The 15775-nt window shown below is 32.1% G+C and overlaps 1 protein-coding gene and 1 long non-coding RNA gene across 2 annotated transcripts; both read left to right on the top strand.

Annotated features, from left to right (window-relative positions):
* The first annotated feature begins 1506 nt into the window (after positions 1-1506).
* Positions 1507-10265, top strand: LOC117909942 (disease resistance protein RUN1-like). The gene is made up of 8 exons (XM_034823990.1): positions 1507-2201; positions 2330-2963; positions 5396-6485; positions 6607-6936; positions 7030-7132; positions 7217-8064; positions 8137-9579; positions 9645-10265. Exons 2-8 carry the CDS (start codon positions 2464-2466, stop codon positions 10239-10241), a joined length of 4911 nt encoding a protein of 1636 aa, XP_034679881.1. The 5' UTR covers positions 1507-2201; positions 2330-2463; the 3' UTR covers positions 10242-10265.
* Positions 10266-10565: 300 nt separating this feature from the next.
* On the top strand, positions 10566-11252 carry LOC117909946. The gene is made up of 2 exons (XR_004650503.1): positions 10566-10763; positions 10876-11252. It is a non-coding gene; the product is annotated as an uncharacterized LOC117909946 (long non-coding RNA).
* Positions 11253-15775: the final 4523 nt, after the last annotated feature.

Raw genomic sequence — 15775 nt, forward strand, 5'->3', positions numbered from 1 at the left:
TTGCCTTTCTTGTTAAAGCACCAGTTCGGATTCCTTGCCATTCATACCTTCCAAATCACAATTATACTGTATACGAGAATGATTCGTTTTCCTTTAATACAACTCCATCTTCAACTTTTTATTTTTTATTTTTATTTTATTTTATCCTCTTGTGTGCTTTGTTCTTTTTAGCTCTTCTAGATATCATCAACTTAAGCTTTGATACCAGTTTATTGTATCAACGGAAGCTTTAATGCAAATAATGTTAGTTCAAGAACATAAAAATAAAACAATCCACATAAAAGTACACAAGGTTATAACATGATTAAGTCAACCATATTTACATCCACGAATGAGATAGAATCATTTCACTATATCATAAAGAATATTACAAATGATAAAAATTAAATATGATTATTGGGCCTCAAAACATTGCATATTTTCCCATTCTATGTATCTAAACTTAGAACAACGAGCCCTCTCACTCTATCGAGTGTTTCCTATTCTTCCTCACATCTCTATAGTACAAAGTATCATTCCCATGGAATTAAATTCTACTAGTGATATAGTGTAACCTCTTCAAAAGCCTTTCATAAGAAAATTTTCAAGTCTATGTCACTTTCATACATACAACCTTCTATTTCATTTGTTATTATTTTTTTAATATTTCTAATGGGCAAAACTTAAAGTGCAATTTTAAGTGTATTTGCAAAATAATGCTACAATACTAATGTTTCTCATTAAAACAAATATTGTCATTATTCCTCATTCATAGAAAAGTGTTAATTGAATGATACCAATTGGATGTAAATTATAAAAGGTATAATCCTATTACATTCATGACATGTAAATTTAGGTCTAGCATAGTTTATAAGACTGAGTACACTAAAACAGAAGTTCATTTCCTACCTTATCAACTCTTAGAGATGTTGTTTTCATTGTCATATCAATGAAAAAGAAGGATAATTTTGTCAATCAACTGCAACTATGGAAATGTTAAAAGCATGTTTAAAATTTCAATTTTTCAATTTTTTGACTTTTTAATTGCAATTGGTTGATAAAAAATTGTTATGTCATGTTCTCTTTGTAATTAATAATTATTATGGGATACTTTTTTTTGCCTATTGAATGCAAATTTATATATTAAGAATATTTGTTTGTACAAAATAAAAATATTAACAAATATTTTTTTAGATGTAGGATTTGAGTTGATACTTTTCTTATGCAATATAGCTATAGAAGACTAATTTACCTTGAATACATAAAATCATTGAGTTTCTTTATCAATAGTTATAACTATCTATTAAAAATGTCATCTTAATTTTTCTTATTTCAAAAAGTAAATACCCAAAACAGGATAAAACATTTTATTAGATAGCTGAATTTTATTATATTTTATTGTTTATCCTTTCTTCAAGGATGAAACTTGAGTGAGTTAAAATGATAAGGAGCATGAATTTTGACAAAATTCGTAATAGTCAAATCATATACTTTTCTTTCGGTGATATGATATGCAGGAGGGTTATTATTTCTTGGAATGCTCTGTTTCATCTGGGTCTCACCTTATCATGCCTATTCTTCATCCTTGAGACGATGATTACTGGCTCACGCATGAGACCTCAAACTGTACTTTGGATTTGACCCTTTCTCTTTGAGAAAAATAAAAAAGAAGAAAAACTAAAAAGAAAAAAGAAAAGAGAAAGATGAGGGGACGTTTGGGGACCCACAAGACTAGCAGCTGCTGGCAGCTCATAGCCAGAGATGACGCTCCTGCCTTATCTTCAACAGTTCATCACTTCATCCTTCCGTCTATCCTCCATACCCTCGTGCCAGGATCTTCCCTCACCTTAACCTCTTTCCTTGAATTTTTCACCCACCGATCCAACTACAGCTAGTTGTTTGCTTATTCCACTCAAAAGCCAGTTCATCGGCCGCACCTGAGCCCCCTCACCATCTTCCACTGAACTAGAGTCGTTTTTATCTCCCAAAAGGTAAAGAATGTGTGAGTTTCTCTTGGATTCGTCTCCTCCGACCACTTGATTTCATCGCGCCTCTCCTTAATTTGGGTCTTCCCTCGCCTCCACCTCTTTCCCTGAAATTTTCACCCCCTGATCCAACTACAGCTAGTTGTTTGCTTATTCCACTCAAAACCCAGTTCATCGGCAGCCACCTGAGTCCCCTCACCATCTTCCACTGAACCAGAGCTGTTTATCTCCCAAAAGGTAAAGAATATGTGTGAGTTTCTCTTCGATTTGTCACCTCCTGCCACTTGATTTCATACACAGGATGCAAAGAAAGTTTATCAAAGAGGCCTTATATGTGTGTGTTTTTTTTCTTATAATGTTTGCAGATGAAGCTTTTCAGCTGCTCCTCCCCCCAGCTTGTCCATAACGAAGAGTCCAGGAGCTAGTAGCCGTGAGCATCCGAAGACCCTTCCCTTTTTTTCCCCCAACTCTTTCGTAACTTTGGTAAAAGCACTCCAAAATGGCTTCGACCAGCACCCATAGAGCCTCTTCTACTTCTTCTAATCCTCGTAGTTATGATGTGTTCTTGAGTTTTAGTGGGGGTGACACTCGTAAGAATTTCACTGATCATCTCTATACCACTTTGGTTACACATGGGATTCATACGTTTAGAGATGATGAAGAGCTTGAGAAAGGAGGAGATATTGCGGCTGATCTCTCAAGAGCTATAGAAGAATCAAGGATTTTCATTATTATTTTCTCAAAGAATTATGCCTACTCCAGATGGTGTTTGAATGAACTTCTAAACATCATTGACTGTGTGACCCAAAAAGAATCAATGGTTGTACCAATTTTCTATCATGTGCCTCCATCAGATGTACGAAATCAATCGGGAAGCTTTGATGATGCATTCACCTTCCATGAAAAAGATGCAGATCAAAAGAAGAAGGAGATGGTAGAAAAGTGGAGGACTGCCTTGACGAAAGCAGCCAATATATCTGGATGGCACGTGGAAAACCAGTAACTATGCTGCCCTTCACTTTTATTTTAGAATTTATTTATTTTTTGTGAGATAACAAGCATTTTGCCTCTTCATATATAAGATTTTGATCTTAGTAAAATTACTTAAATTTTACCATATTTTTAAATATAAGTTTACTTTCTTTTTCTGTAGGAGGTATCTTTTAATACAGAGGATTTGATATTACTTTGTGACATTATTGAAACTTTTTTAATAAAAAGATATTATAGACCAAATTTTCAATGAAATATTTTATCGGTTTGTTTTTTTAACTTAAAATTGTGTTTATTATTTTTCTTGCTCAAATTATTTTTCTGTAAATTTTTTTTTTTGACCAAATTTAATGATTATTTTGGTTGTTTTCAATTTTCATTTGATTATATACTATTTTGACAAACTTGACTTAACCTTGATTTGCTTTTAATAAATTACTATTTAAAGTGATACATCATGTTTATATTTGGATATATATGTTTGTTTTAATTTTATAATTATGTTTAGACATGTTGATTAATAATAATTTCAAATATTAAAATTGAGAAATTTTATGGACATGATATAACAATTTGATATTGCACAATAAACACAGAATATAATATGGAAAAACCACCTAACGACCTATTAGATATAAAAACTCTCAGATATAAAAACTCTCGATGGTCTCTTGATTGTTAAATAATCTACTAATTTTAAGAAAATGATACACAATTTTACCTTATTGAATGCACCTATTCTCTATGGTCTTATTCCACTAGCTAACAACTACCCTCTTTTTTCATGTTCTTAACACACTACTTTCTCATGCTCCTTAGTAGATCCCTCAAAGCCCTTATCGAAGTTTCCTGATGCAAGTCTCTAATCTTTGCTATAACTGAATATTTCTTTGAAGAAAAATCTTGAAAAACTTGAAAGATGAAGGTAAGCTCTAAGAATGGTTATATTTTCTAAGGTTACTCAACTTTCACAAAATAATCCTTTTTATACTTGAAGAAAACCAAGGGCTAGTTTTGGAAAACAATTAAGCTTTTAAGTTCACAAAATTGCCACTAAAACAATTGAACACCCAATTGAATGTTTGAACGCTCCATTTAAGGTGTTCGAACATTTCCTACAAAATTTGAATTTTGACTCAGTTTTCTTGCATTTTCTCCACAACACATGCCTAGAATTTATATTGTACTCATTCCATAAACTTTAATAACCTCAAATGCATACATTCCTCGAATAACATTGCTGCTAAAATAATTCAAAGTTAGATCTGAATTAGTTTAAAGTCGAATTGGCATGTATAAGTCAAAAGGAAAATTTATCAAAAAGACTTATAAATATATTAGAATAATATTTTTATTTATTTATTTTTTTGTGAATAAAATACTTTGTGACTTTGGAATAGTTTTCATGATCTAAGTAATGCATTTTTATCACCTTATAAGGGAGCAACAAATTTGTCTTGTTGAGGTTACTTAGCCCTAAACTCCAAATTATTTGAAAAGGAGCAAATTTGTATAATATAATATATATATATCTAGCAGAAATTTATAAAATACAGAAATTTAAAAGAAAAGTATTATTTTTATAGCAGAAATTTATGATAAAAACTAATATGCTAGCTTAAGAACCTAAATCACGATGAATGGGCTCATATGATTTGAGAGTTTGTTTCCGGTAGTTATCAAAATAGGTTGACACTAGCACTTTTTTTATATCCAATAACTATAAAATATTTTTCGACAAATAAAAAATAAAGGCATACATTAATATAACATCATGCTTGTTAAGAGATTCTATGCTAGGACATTTCCACCAATAATTTTTTTCTTTTTCTTCTTTGTATATTTCTTTGAAAATGGATTCATAAACATAGATGGAACATCATATCTGTTGTTTGTTATTGATCCATTAATAGGACTTAGATAGCATTCCTCTTTAATCTGAAAATTAATAGACCTAAGTTTGATTTAAATCTAATTCAAGTTTATTGCCATTTAAAAAAAAAAGGACAAAAGAGGGTTTGTCTTTATCATATTCTAAGTTGTTCTTATGACAATTTTTCTAATTTCTGGTAAATTTACTTATAATTCACATTGCATAAATTGGGATACTTTGATTTATTTTAAAGTCAAAATTTGAATAATTATAATTTCATATCATATCATTCTAGAATAATTAAGATATTTCGTCATTAATCATTCATCAACATTATATCAAATAAGATCTAGTAATAGGGCTCCTTCCATCAAAATTTTAAAATAGTTTTATTAGCTATATTTACTTTTTTTTTTTTTTACTCTATTCTTTCCATAATGAAAGTTTATTCATTCATTTTTCTTTCTGAGGAATGCTAGTTTTCTATAATTAAGATTAATATTTTTAGTGAACATAACTATCTAATTTTGGAATAACGAGTTTTATTATACATTATAATTGACAGGTATGAGTCAAAGGTGATTGGACAAATCATTGAGACAATCCTTCGAAAATTGGGACCTACACATTTATATGTTGGCAAGAACATTGTTGGAATGGATTATCATTTGGAGCAACTCAAAGCATTAATAAATATTGAGTTGAATGATGTTTGTATGATTGGAATTTATGGAATTGGTGGAATTGGCAAGACTACCATTGCCAAAGCAATTTACAATGAAATTTCATGTAAATTTGAGGGCAGTAGCTTTCTTGCAGATGTTCGAGAGCAGTCCAAGGATCATGCTGGTCTACTTAGATTGCAAAATCAACTTCTTGATGATACCTTAGCAGGAACATATAAAAAAAAAAGTAGTAGCATTCATGAAGCAGCCAATGAGATAAGGGACAAGCTTCGGTTGAAAAGAGTTCTTGTTATTCTTGATGATGTGGATGGGCGAAGGCAATTGGACTACTTAGCTGGTGAATGTGAATGGTTTGGTTTAGGAAGTAGAATTATCATAACAACTAGGCATAAAGATTTGGTAGCTATAGATGGAGCAAATAAATCATATGAGCCTAGAAAGTTAAATGATGAAGAAGCCATCGAGCTTTTCAACTTATATGCCTTTAAACAAAATGTTCCAAGAGAAAATTATAAAAATCTTTGTGAGAATGCAGTAAAGTATGCCCAAGGCCTTCCCCTAGCACTTGCAGTTTTGGGTTCTACCTTATCTAGCAAGAGAGGAATACGTGAATGGAAAAGTGAATTGCGTAAATTGGAAAAAGAACCTAACAGGGAAATTTATAATGTACTTAGAACAAGTTTTGATGGATTAAGTCGTGTAGAAGGGGAAATATTCCTTGACATTGCTTGTTTTTTTAAAGGAAAAGATAGAGATTTTGTTTCAAGAATATTGGATGATGCTGAAGGTGAAATAAGTAATCTTTGTGAAAGATGTCTTATAACTATTTTAGACAACAAGATATATATGCATGACTTAATACAACAAATGGGTTGGGAAGTTGTTCGCGAAAAGTCTCAAAACGAGCCCGGGAAACAGAGCAGGTTATGGGATCTTGATAATGTCTCTAGTGTATTAACTACAAATGCGGTAAGAGCAACATGCTTGAACTATATTATGTCACCTTTTTTTTTCCTAAGAAACTATTATATAATTTTGGTAAAGTTTGATACACTTTATTATTTGCTTATTCTTAGCTCTTATTTTTTAGGGGACAAAGGCAATTGAAGGATTATTCATGGATATGTCTGCACAACAAGAAATTCAATTTACAACTGAAACCTTTGCAAAGATGAATAAACTTAGATTGCTCAAAATTCATCAAGATGCTAAATATGATCATATTAAGGAAATTGATGGAGATGTGCATTTTCCTCAAGTGGCCCTTCCTAAAGACTTGAAATTGCCTTCTTTTGAGTTAAGGTATCTCCATTGGGATGGATATTCTTTAAAATACTTGCCACCAAATTTTCAACCGAAGAATCTTGTTGAGCTCAACTTGCGGTGTAGCAACATAAAACAACTTTGGGAAGGAAATAAGGTATTATTAATTATTTAATATCATGCTTTTTCTTTGGATTAGCTTTAAAGTTGATAGACATTTATTTATTAAATTCATATTCTTTTCTTACAGGTTCTTAAAAAGTTAAAGGTCATCAATCTTAATCATTCACAACGTCTCATGGAGTTCCCAAGCTTCTCAATGATGCCAAATTTGGAGATACTAACCCTTGAAGGTTGTACATTTACTTAAGATTTATTAATCAATTATAATACTAGCTACTTATTAACTAGCTTTTTTTCCTCCTTGAATTGGGTAGGGTGCATAAGCCTTAAGCGTCTTCCAATGGACATTGATAGGTTGCAACACCTTCAGACTCTCTCTTGCCATGATTGTTCAAAACTAGAGTATTTCCCAGAGATCAAGTACACAATGAAAAATCTCAAAAAGCTTGATTTATATGGAACAGCAATAGAGAAGCTACCATCATCATCAATTGAACATTTGGAAGGGCTTGAATATTTGAATTTAGCACATTGCAAAAATCTTGTGATTCTTCCTGAGAGCATTTGTAATTTGAGATTTCTTAAGTTTCTCAATTTCAATGCATGTTCAAAACTCCACAGGTTGATGGAGAGCCTAGAGAGCCTGCAATGTTTAGAGGAGCTTTATTTAGGTTGGCTTAAATGTGAATTGCCTACTTTGTCAGGTTTATCCTCCTTAAGAGTATTACATCTAGATGGCTCTTGTATAACTCCAAGAGTAATCCGCAGCCATGAGTTCTTGTCCTTATTGGAGGAACTCAGTCTCAGTGATTGTGAAGTAATGGAAGGGACCCTGGATCATATTTTTCATCTATCATCGTTGAAAGAATTAGATCTAAGTAACTGCTATCTAATGAAAGAAGGAATCCCCGATGATATTTATCGTCTATCATCATTGCAAGCATTAGATCTCAGTGGAACTAATATCCCTCAAATGCCTGCTAGCATCCACCATCTTTCTAAGCTGAAATTCCTATGGTTGGGTCACTGCAAGCAGCTTCAAGGAAGTCTAAAGCTTCCATCGAGTGTACGATTTTTAGATGGCCATGATAGCTTCAAATCATTGTCGTGGCAGAGGTGGCTATGGGGTTTCCTATTCAATTGCTTTAAATCAGAAATTCAGGTATAATTTTCATTGCACAACAACCCTTTTATACGGGCTCAGAATTTACATGCTACATTTTTTTCTGTGCAGGATGTTGAGTGTAGGGGTGGTTGGCATGACATACAATTTGGTCGATCTGGCTTTTTTGGCAAGGGAATTAGTATTGTAATTCCTAGAATGCCACATTGGATAAGTTATCAAAATGTAGGAAATGAGATAAAAATTGAGCTTCCTATGGACTGGCACGAGGACAATGACTTTTTGGGATTTGCTTTATGTGCCGTTTATGTTCCACTTGAGAACACACTTGGGGATGTACCTACAATGTCTTATGGATTAAGTTGTCATTTGAGTTTGTGTGGTGATCAATTCACGGATTCTCTCTCCTTTTATTCTGTCTGTGAATGCTATTGTAGAGGTGAATCAAGCGATCAAGTGTGGATGACCTGCTATCCTCAGATTGCCATTCAGGAGAAGTATCGCTCCAATAAGTGGAGGCAGTTCGCAGCTTTATTTGGTGGCTATGGCACTGGATCCTTTGAAGTCATAAAGTGTGGGGTCACACTTATATATGAACAGAAGAGCAAGCTTCTTGGATCAGTTGAGAATGTATCTGTTACTTGCTCAGAGTGTCAAACGAATGGGGAGCATGAAGAGAAGCTATGTTTAGGGGAAACTGATATCAATGAACTACTCAATATTGAGTGCCTCTCCGGAATTCAAAACTTATGTTTGCGGAACTGCAAAAGGCTTGAGAGTCTTCCAAGTGACATTTGTAAGTTGAAATCCCTTACAACCTTTTCTTGCTCTGGCTGTTCAAAACTGCAAAGCTTTCCAGAAATTACAGAAGATATGAAAATTTTAAGAGAGCTTCGTTTAGATGGAACTTCTTTAAAAGAACTACCATCATCAATTCAACATCTACAAGGGCTTAAATATTTGGATCTAGAGAATTGCAAAAACCTTCTGAATATTCCAGACAACATTTGTAACTTAAGATCTCTTGAAACTCTCATTGTCTCTGGTTGTTCAAAACTCAACAAACTACCCAAGAACTTGGGGAGCCTTACACAGCTACGGTTGCTTTGTGCTGCACGTTTAGATTCAATGAGTTGTCAATTGCCTTCTTTCTCAGACCTACGCTTCTTAAGAATATTAAATCTAGATCGGTCAAATTTAGTGCATGGAGCAATTCGGAGTGATATTTCCATCTTATACTCATTGGAAGAAGTAGATCTAAGCTACTGCAGTCTAGCTGAAGGAGGAATCCCCAGTGAAATTTGCTACCTATCATCACTGCAAGCATTATATCTGAAAGGGAACCATTTTAGTAGCATACCTTCTGGGATCAGTCAGCTTTCTAAGCTGAAAATCCTTGATTTGAGCCACTGTGAGATGCTTCAACAAATTCCAGAGCTTCCATCAAGTTTGCGAGTTTTGGATGCCCATGGATGCATTCGGCTGGAAAGTTTATCAAGTCCACAGAGTCTACTTTTGTCTTCTCTATTCAAATGCTTCAAATCAGAAATTCAGGTATGATTTTAATTTTACTTAAACATCTTTTATGTGAGCAAGAGTTACATGGTAATTTTGTGCAGGAGTTGGAATGCAGGATGGTTTTGTCTAGCCTCCTTCTGCAAGGATTTTTCTATCATGGAGTGAATATTGTAATTTCTGAAAGTAGTGGAATCCTGGAGGGGACATGGCATCAGGGATCTCAAGTAACAATGGAGCTTCCCTGGAATTGGTATGAAAATAACAACTTCTTGGGATTTGCTTTATGCTCTGCTTATTCTTCACTTGATAATGAATCCGAGGATGGAGATGGGGATGGATATCCTTGTACTTTCAAATGTTGTTTGACTTTCTGGACTAGTAAATCTGGATGGAAGTGTGAGCTCCCATTAAAATCCAGATGTACATGCTACAATGATGGTGGTGTATCAGATCAAGTATGGGTGATGTATTATCCCAAGGGTGCTTTTAGAATGAATCCTGTCTCAGTTAGGTCCTTGAGTGCTTCATTTCATGGTTATATTCATGGTAGAGCTGTCAAGGTGAAAAAATGTGCAGTGCAATTTCTATTCAGCCAAGGATCATCGGTACAAGATGCTCATGTTATCAAGGGATGCAGTGATTACACACAAGATGACCAAGAAGATGACTCACACCATAAAAGATTAAGAACAGTCTAACACTAGTCTCAAGCTTTATACCCAGATGGCTATTGCACACACAAAGCTCTGTTTATGGCTTTCTTTGTCATCATTCAGCGGTACGTCACCCTTCATTTCTCCTTTAAGATCATATACTAGAGGATTAAATTGAGTAGATTACATTCTTTTTACTTTTTCATCATACTAACAAGTTCAGTGTAGGATACTGAATTGGTAGATTACACAAGCCTTCAATTTGTTGATCTGGGTGGAATATTCAGACGGACGAAAGGTGCAAAAGTTGGTCATTGAATCAAAGACGCAACATTGAATCGATCAAGCCATTAAATCTTCAAGGCAAGTGAATTTGTCTACACAAGAATTTCCAACTTGAAGTACTGTCTTGCCAATAGTAGTTCATGCTCTATTTAATTTGTTGTTTCACTATTTTTTCTTAGTCTCTGAGGTAGATAAATGCCTTGAAGAAAGATTAAGAACGATCAAAACTTTGGAGGGAGAAGACATGTCCAATTAAGAGATTTGCTTTAGATGTGTTGATAGGTAGGTAAATATGTTCTTTCATTTTACTTTATATTCCATTGATAACTTTATAACATGCTCCTTATGCTGCATTTATAAGATTAAAATCTTGTATTTCATGGTCTATCTCTAGGTAAGCTCTTCCTAGACAACTGCAATATGTCAATCTTTGACTGAGATCCTCTAGAGAAAATGTCATGGAGGCATACCTTGACTGGGTTTTCAAAGACTAGGAGGGCAGTCTACTTGGCCTATGAGGCTCAAATTGTAAGTGCAACAAGAGGGATGGGTCATTGGGTCAAAATTCTTAAAGCTCCCAATGAAGACGCCTTAGTAGGAGTAAGGTTGCGACTTTGTGATGAGAAGTGTTACTTCCTAAATGTTGAAAACTCAAATTGAAATATGTTTTTGGTAACTATATCTCTGCTTTCTCTTAGACTCTGCATTATATTGTTGGCATTAACTACTATGAAATCAGTTCAATTAATCCTACTACTAGCTTTTGTCTTATGACATTTTCTTATATGTTCATTGGAAAATATAATTAGTTTCTATGCTCCATCGAAACCTAAATAAATCATGTCAGGAACTATGGATTGCATGGTTGAGATAAGCTAAGAGCAACCATTAGAGTCATAATTTGGTCTCTTAATAGCGATGAAACTGATACTGGGTACATGAATAGTTAGTTAAGGGGCCAATAGACCTGCAGGTGTCTGTTGAACATGTATGAGCACAGTGGTGTTTAGGCTAGAATAACAACAAAATTATCGAAGCATTTGGATTAAAACATTAATCCATTAATCAAAATTATGTACATTGTAATAGTGATTTTTATAGAGTAAAAATATTGCATCCACTTTGGTTGTCATAGAATTTGAATCAAACTCTTAGGAATATTTTTCAATTAATAAAATTTGATCTTAAATTTTCGTATGGGCTTCCAATAACTGTGTGGTGTGGCCGTCTATGTGAGGTTGTGCTAGTTTGTGTGGAGTTTGGATTGGCCTCAACAATGATTCTTAAATGGGTTGATTACGCCCTCCTATATTGGGCTTTGTTACAATAGGCCCACCTCTAAGCCCAAACTTTGTTTATTGTGTTTGGATTTGGGCTCTTTCGGCTGACTTCGGTCACCCGGGCCTGTCGTCGGATATATGTGCCACATGAGGTTCTTATTTCTATTGGAACAATGCTATTAACATCAATGCTTAAAAACATTATGACCTTGTTTGGAATATATTCCTTATTTTTTGTTTTAGCTGAAAGTTACAGGTAAATTTAAACTAACATATTAATATTATAAAAATCTTACATAAGTCAAAATAAACCTTTTATAAGAAATAATATATATATATTAAAATTTTTAACTTTTATATATTTTTTTTAAGTTGTAAATTTTTTTTGGTGATGGAACTTGGGTGGATGGGTTGAATTGATGGTTAACTTAAATTAAGATACAATCATTCCAAGTTAAACCCAACCCGAGGTACTTAAACCAATCTCAATACAATCTCATTTATTTAAATTTAGGTTGAATTTGAGTTGATCATATTAGAGTCGTGTTGGTTGACTTGATGATGTTACATAATTTAAAGCTTATTTACGATGTTTATAAAAAATTGTATATATATATATATATATATATATATATATATATATATATATATATATTTATATGAAAATTTAAATAACAAATAACACAAAATTTTAAGCTGGTACATAAGAAAAAAAAAGTTATATCTTTCTAAGAAAAAAATGATATAATATATATTTGTTATTTTTTAAAAAAATTAAAAGAAAAATAAATATTATTATATAGAATAATATATTTTATAAATATTGTAAAACATTAAATTGGATTCGGATTCAAATTTAGCTCAAGTTGTTCAAATTCTATGACAACCAAAGTGGATGCAATATTTTTACTCTATAAAGAATCTCAATCTTACCATTTGTGATGTTCAAAAAACTTTTTGTGATATTCAAAAAAAAATTAGACTATATTTGATTCTTATAATATTTGAGGGAAAATGCAAAGGAAACAAAATAAAAAGAAAAAGCAAAACAAAATAAAAAGTGAATGAAAATAAAAAAATTTATTTAAAGTTAATAAATTATTATTATTTGTTACTTTAAGCCATTTCACTTATTTTAACTCATTGATATAAAGATTAAATAATTTGAAAAGATATAAATTTCTAATTAGTTTTAATCATATCCTTTGTAATTATCGTATGATTTATAATGAAATCCTCATCTCCCCTACGTATGGTTCGTGACTGTTCATTTACTGTAAATAGTGCACAACATGTATGATTTATGATACCTAGACTATCGAATTCGATTGAATATGCTGCAATCAGATAACAATTTATCTAAGATGATCTCATCAAAGATAATATTTTAATTATGTCAAATGAAAAATAAAGACTAACCCATTAATTATGTCTACTCAAATTTTATAAACCTACTAGAAATCAAGGATATATGTGAATATGTTCGGTTCCAAAAAGCATGAGGAAAAATATGAAAGAAAGAAGATAGAAGAAAAATGGAAGGAAAGAAAAAGTGAAGTTAAAAAATAAAAAATAAAAATAAAATTTAAAGTCAATAAAATACCTTTATATCATGTTTTAAATCCGTTTTACTTATTTAACTCTTTCATATAAAGATTAAGTAATTTAAAAATATTTAAATTTATTATTAATTTTTTATATTTAAATTAAATATGAGAAAATTATTTTTTTAATATTTATTTTTCTTGAGTATTTTCCAAGAATCAAACACAATTGAAGTGTAATTCAATCACATCATTTGTTCTTCCATGAAGCAAAAAATAATGGAGCTTTCATTGACGGTGTTACTTAAATGTCAAAAGTCAAAGCTCTATATTATTAAATAATAATAGTTGATTTATCATTATATCAAATCGCATTACATCAAAAACATGAAGGAATTCAAGGCACAACCATGAAGCAGAAATGAATTGTTGTTTGACAAATCACACCCATGGTGTAAGGCTCTCTTATCAAACATCGAGATCACTTCATGAGACTCGCCTTATAATCAAAATATCCACCTCATTAGACGTTGACTAAATACAACCCTTGAACCAGTAATGGTTGAATATCAGGGGCCCTCTTAGTGGCTTTATGTTCATGCATTGAAATTCCAAAACTTCACTACGATGATTCACCTGCTAATGTTATATTGATATTGATTTACTTGGACTCATCGAAAGCCGAAGCTCAGTTTTGTTAATATTTTCTCTGTTATTCTCATCCCATGGCTTCTTTTCTGCACTATATTTGCAGGTCTATTTAATCAATTAATTCAAGAGGGTACTATTCATATGAATGACAAACTATATTTTCTGTGTCTTACTTGTATGAATGACAAACTATTCATAATTGACCAGCAACATGTTCCCATATATGAATGGCAAACTTATGTCTAATCACACTGTTTAAACATCCATTGTTATGGCTGTATCATGAAATGATGGCCGCAGTACTGACAAAGGAATTGGCCTTCTCTGCACTTCCTTTTTCCTTTGGCCCTTTCCTCCAACAGACTTTGCTCCTTCAACATGGCAGTCTCTTCTTCCTTTCTCAATTCCTCTACCTTCCTGGTCAGCTCCTCTTCCATCTTTGTTTGCTTATGCTCTATTTCTCAAGTCACTCCAATTTCACTCCTCCCAAAAACAGGTGCTGAGACAGCTCCAGCAGCAGGTTTTTTGGGGTTTTAGTTTTGCAGTCTCAACTGTTTTCCTGTTCCAGAGTCGAGACTGTTGGCACAGAGCTATCCTTGGTTGGGGCAAAAAGCGACCTGTCAATTATTTCATTTAGAGAATTGGGTAGCAAAGGCGTCCATCCAAAATCCTCGGTCTGCGCCTTGTGTTGCATCATACGCTTTCTTTCCGGAACTCATCAATATTACTGTTTTTCCTAGTCAAACTTTCACATGAATTTAGTTTTTCAATGGTATTTACTACAATACCCAATGGTATTAAGAATATAAACCTTCGGATAAGACTTAGGTGGTGTTTGTTTTTTTACTTAATTCTAAATAGAAGCTTAATGCTTAATAGTGTTAAATATTAGGTTGTTTATTTTTATAGTATTTTATTTCTATTAAGTATTAAAAAGTAAAAAAAACCAATATGTTGTTTTTTCTATTTAGAAAAAATTACATATTTTGATTTTTTTCTATTTAGTAAAAAGTTTATAATAAATCATGAAAAAGTAGAAAAACAAACAACCTAAATTCTAAAACTAAATTGCTTTAAATAAAAAGCCAAAAAGAAAAACACCACCTTAGTTGGTTTAACTTAAGATTGGAGTTAGTCTCAAACTAATTATATTTAATTATAAATTAAACCTATTTTAGTGTTAATATTAGAAAAATACACTCTAATTACAACTGCATGGAAGCCCAGACCCAATCAATATCAAGCCTGCATAGCCTGAGGACCATCAAGCCCAGCCCAAACTAAGGGCTGTTGGTAACTGATTTCTCTAGTAGGGCCAAGATTGAAGCCCAACTACAAGTTTGGATTGGATGGGACTATGACACAATCAATCTTAATGGACGAAATTTCAATCTAATTATATGTTTATACTACATTTAAATTAAAATTTGAGTTCATCATGAAAGTCACTACAACAAATATAAGATTTTGCCATAAATTAATTTGTGATTAAAAAGAAAATAAAATTATTATGTATTAATTATTAAAAACAATTCTTCACTATGTTTATTATTTTTCCGTATGCAAATACTTGTTATTTATTAATTCAATCAAATATTTTTCAAATACTTTTAGTTAATTTAATTTTATTAAATCATTATTAGTTTTAATTGAGCTTGAATCATTTAGTGAAAAAGTATGCTTTGATACTCTAATTAAGAAAAAAAATTCAAAAATAGGAGCTCACTTGTTTAAAATAAAATTTATCTCTATAAATTCAAAAATATTTAAAAATTTATGTGCTCTGATATTACTTAGTGGGTGTTAGAAACTCTCAAGT

This window comes from Vitis riparia, unplaced genomic scaffold (assembly GCF_004353265.1).
Source record: "Vitis riparia cultivar Riparia Gloire de Montpellier isolate 1030 unplaced genomic scaffold, EGFV_Vit.rip_1.0 scaffold478_pilon_pilon, whole genome shotgun sequence".
In the NCBI taxonomy this organism is placed as follows: domain Eukaryota; kingdom Viridiplantae; phylum Streptophyta; class Magnoliopsida; order Vitales; family Vitaceae; genus Vitis; species Vitis riparia.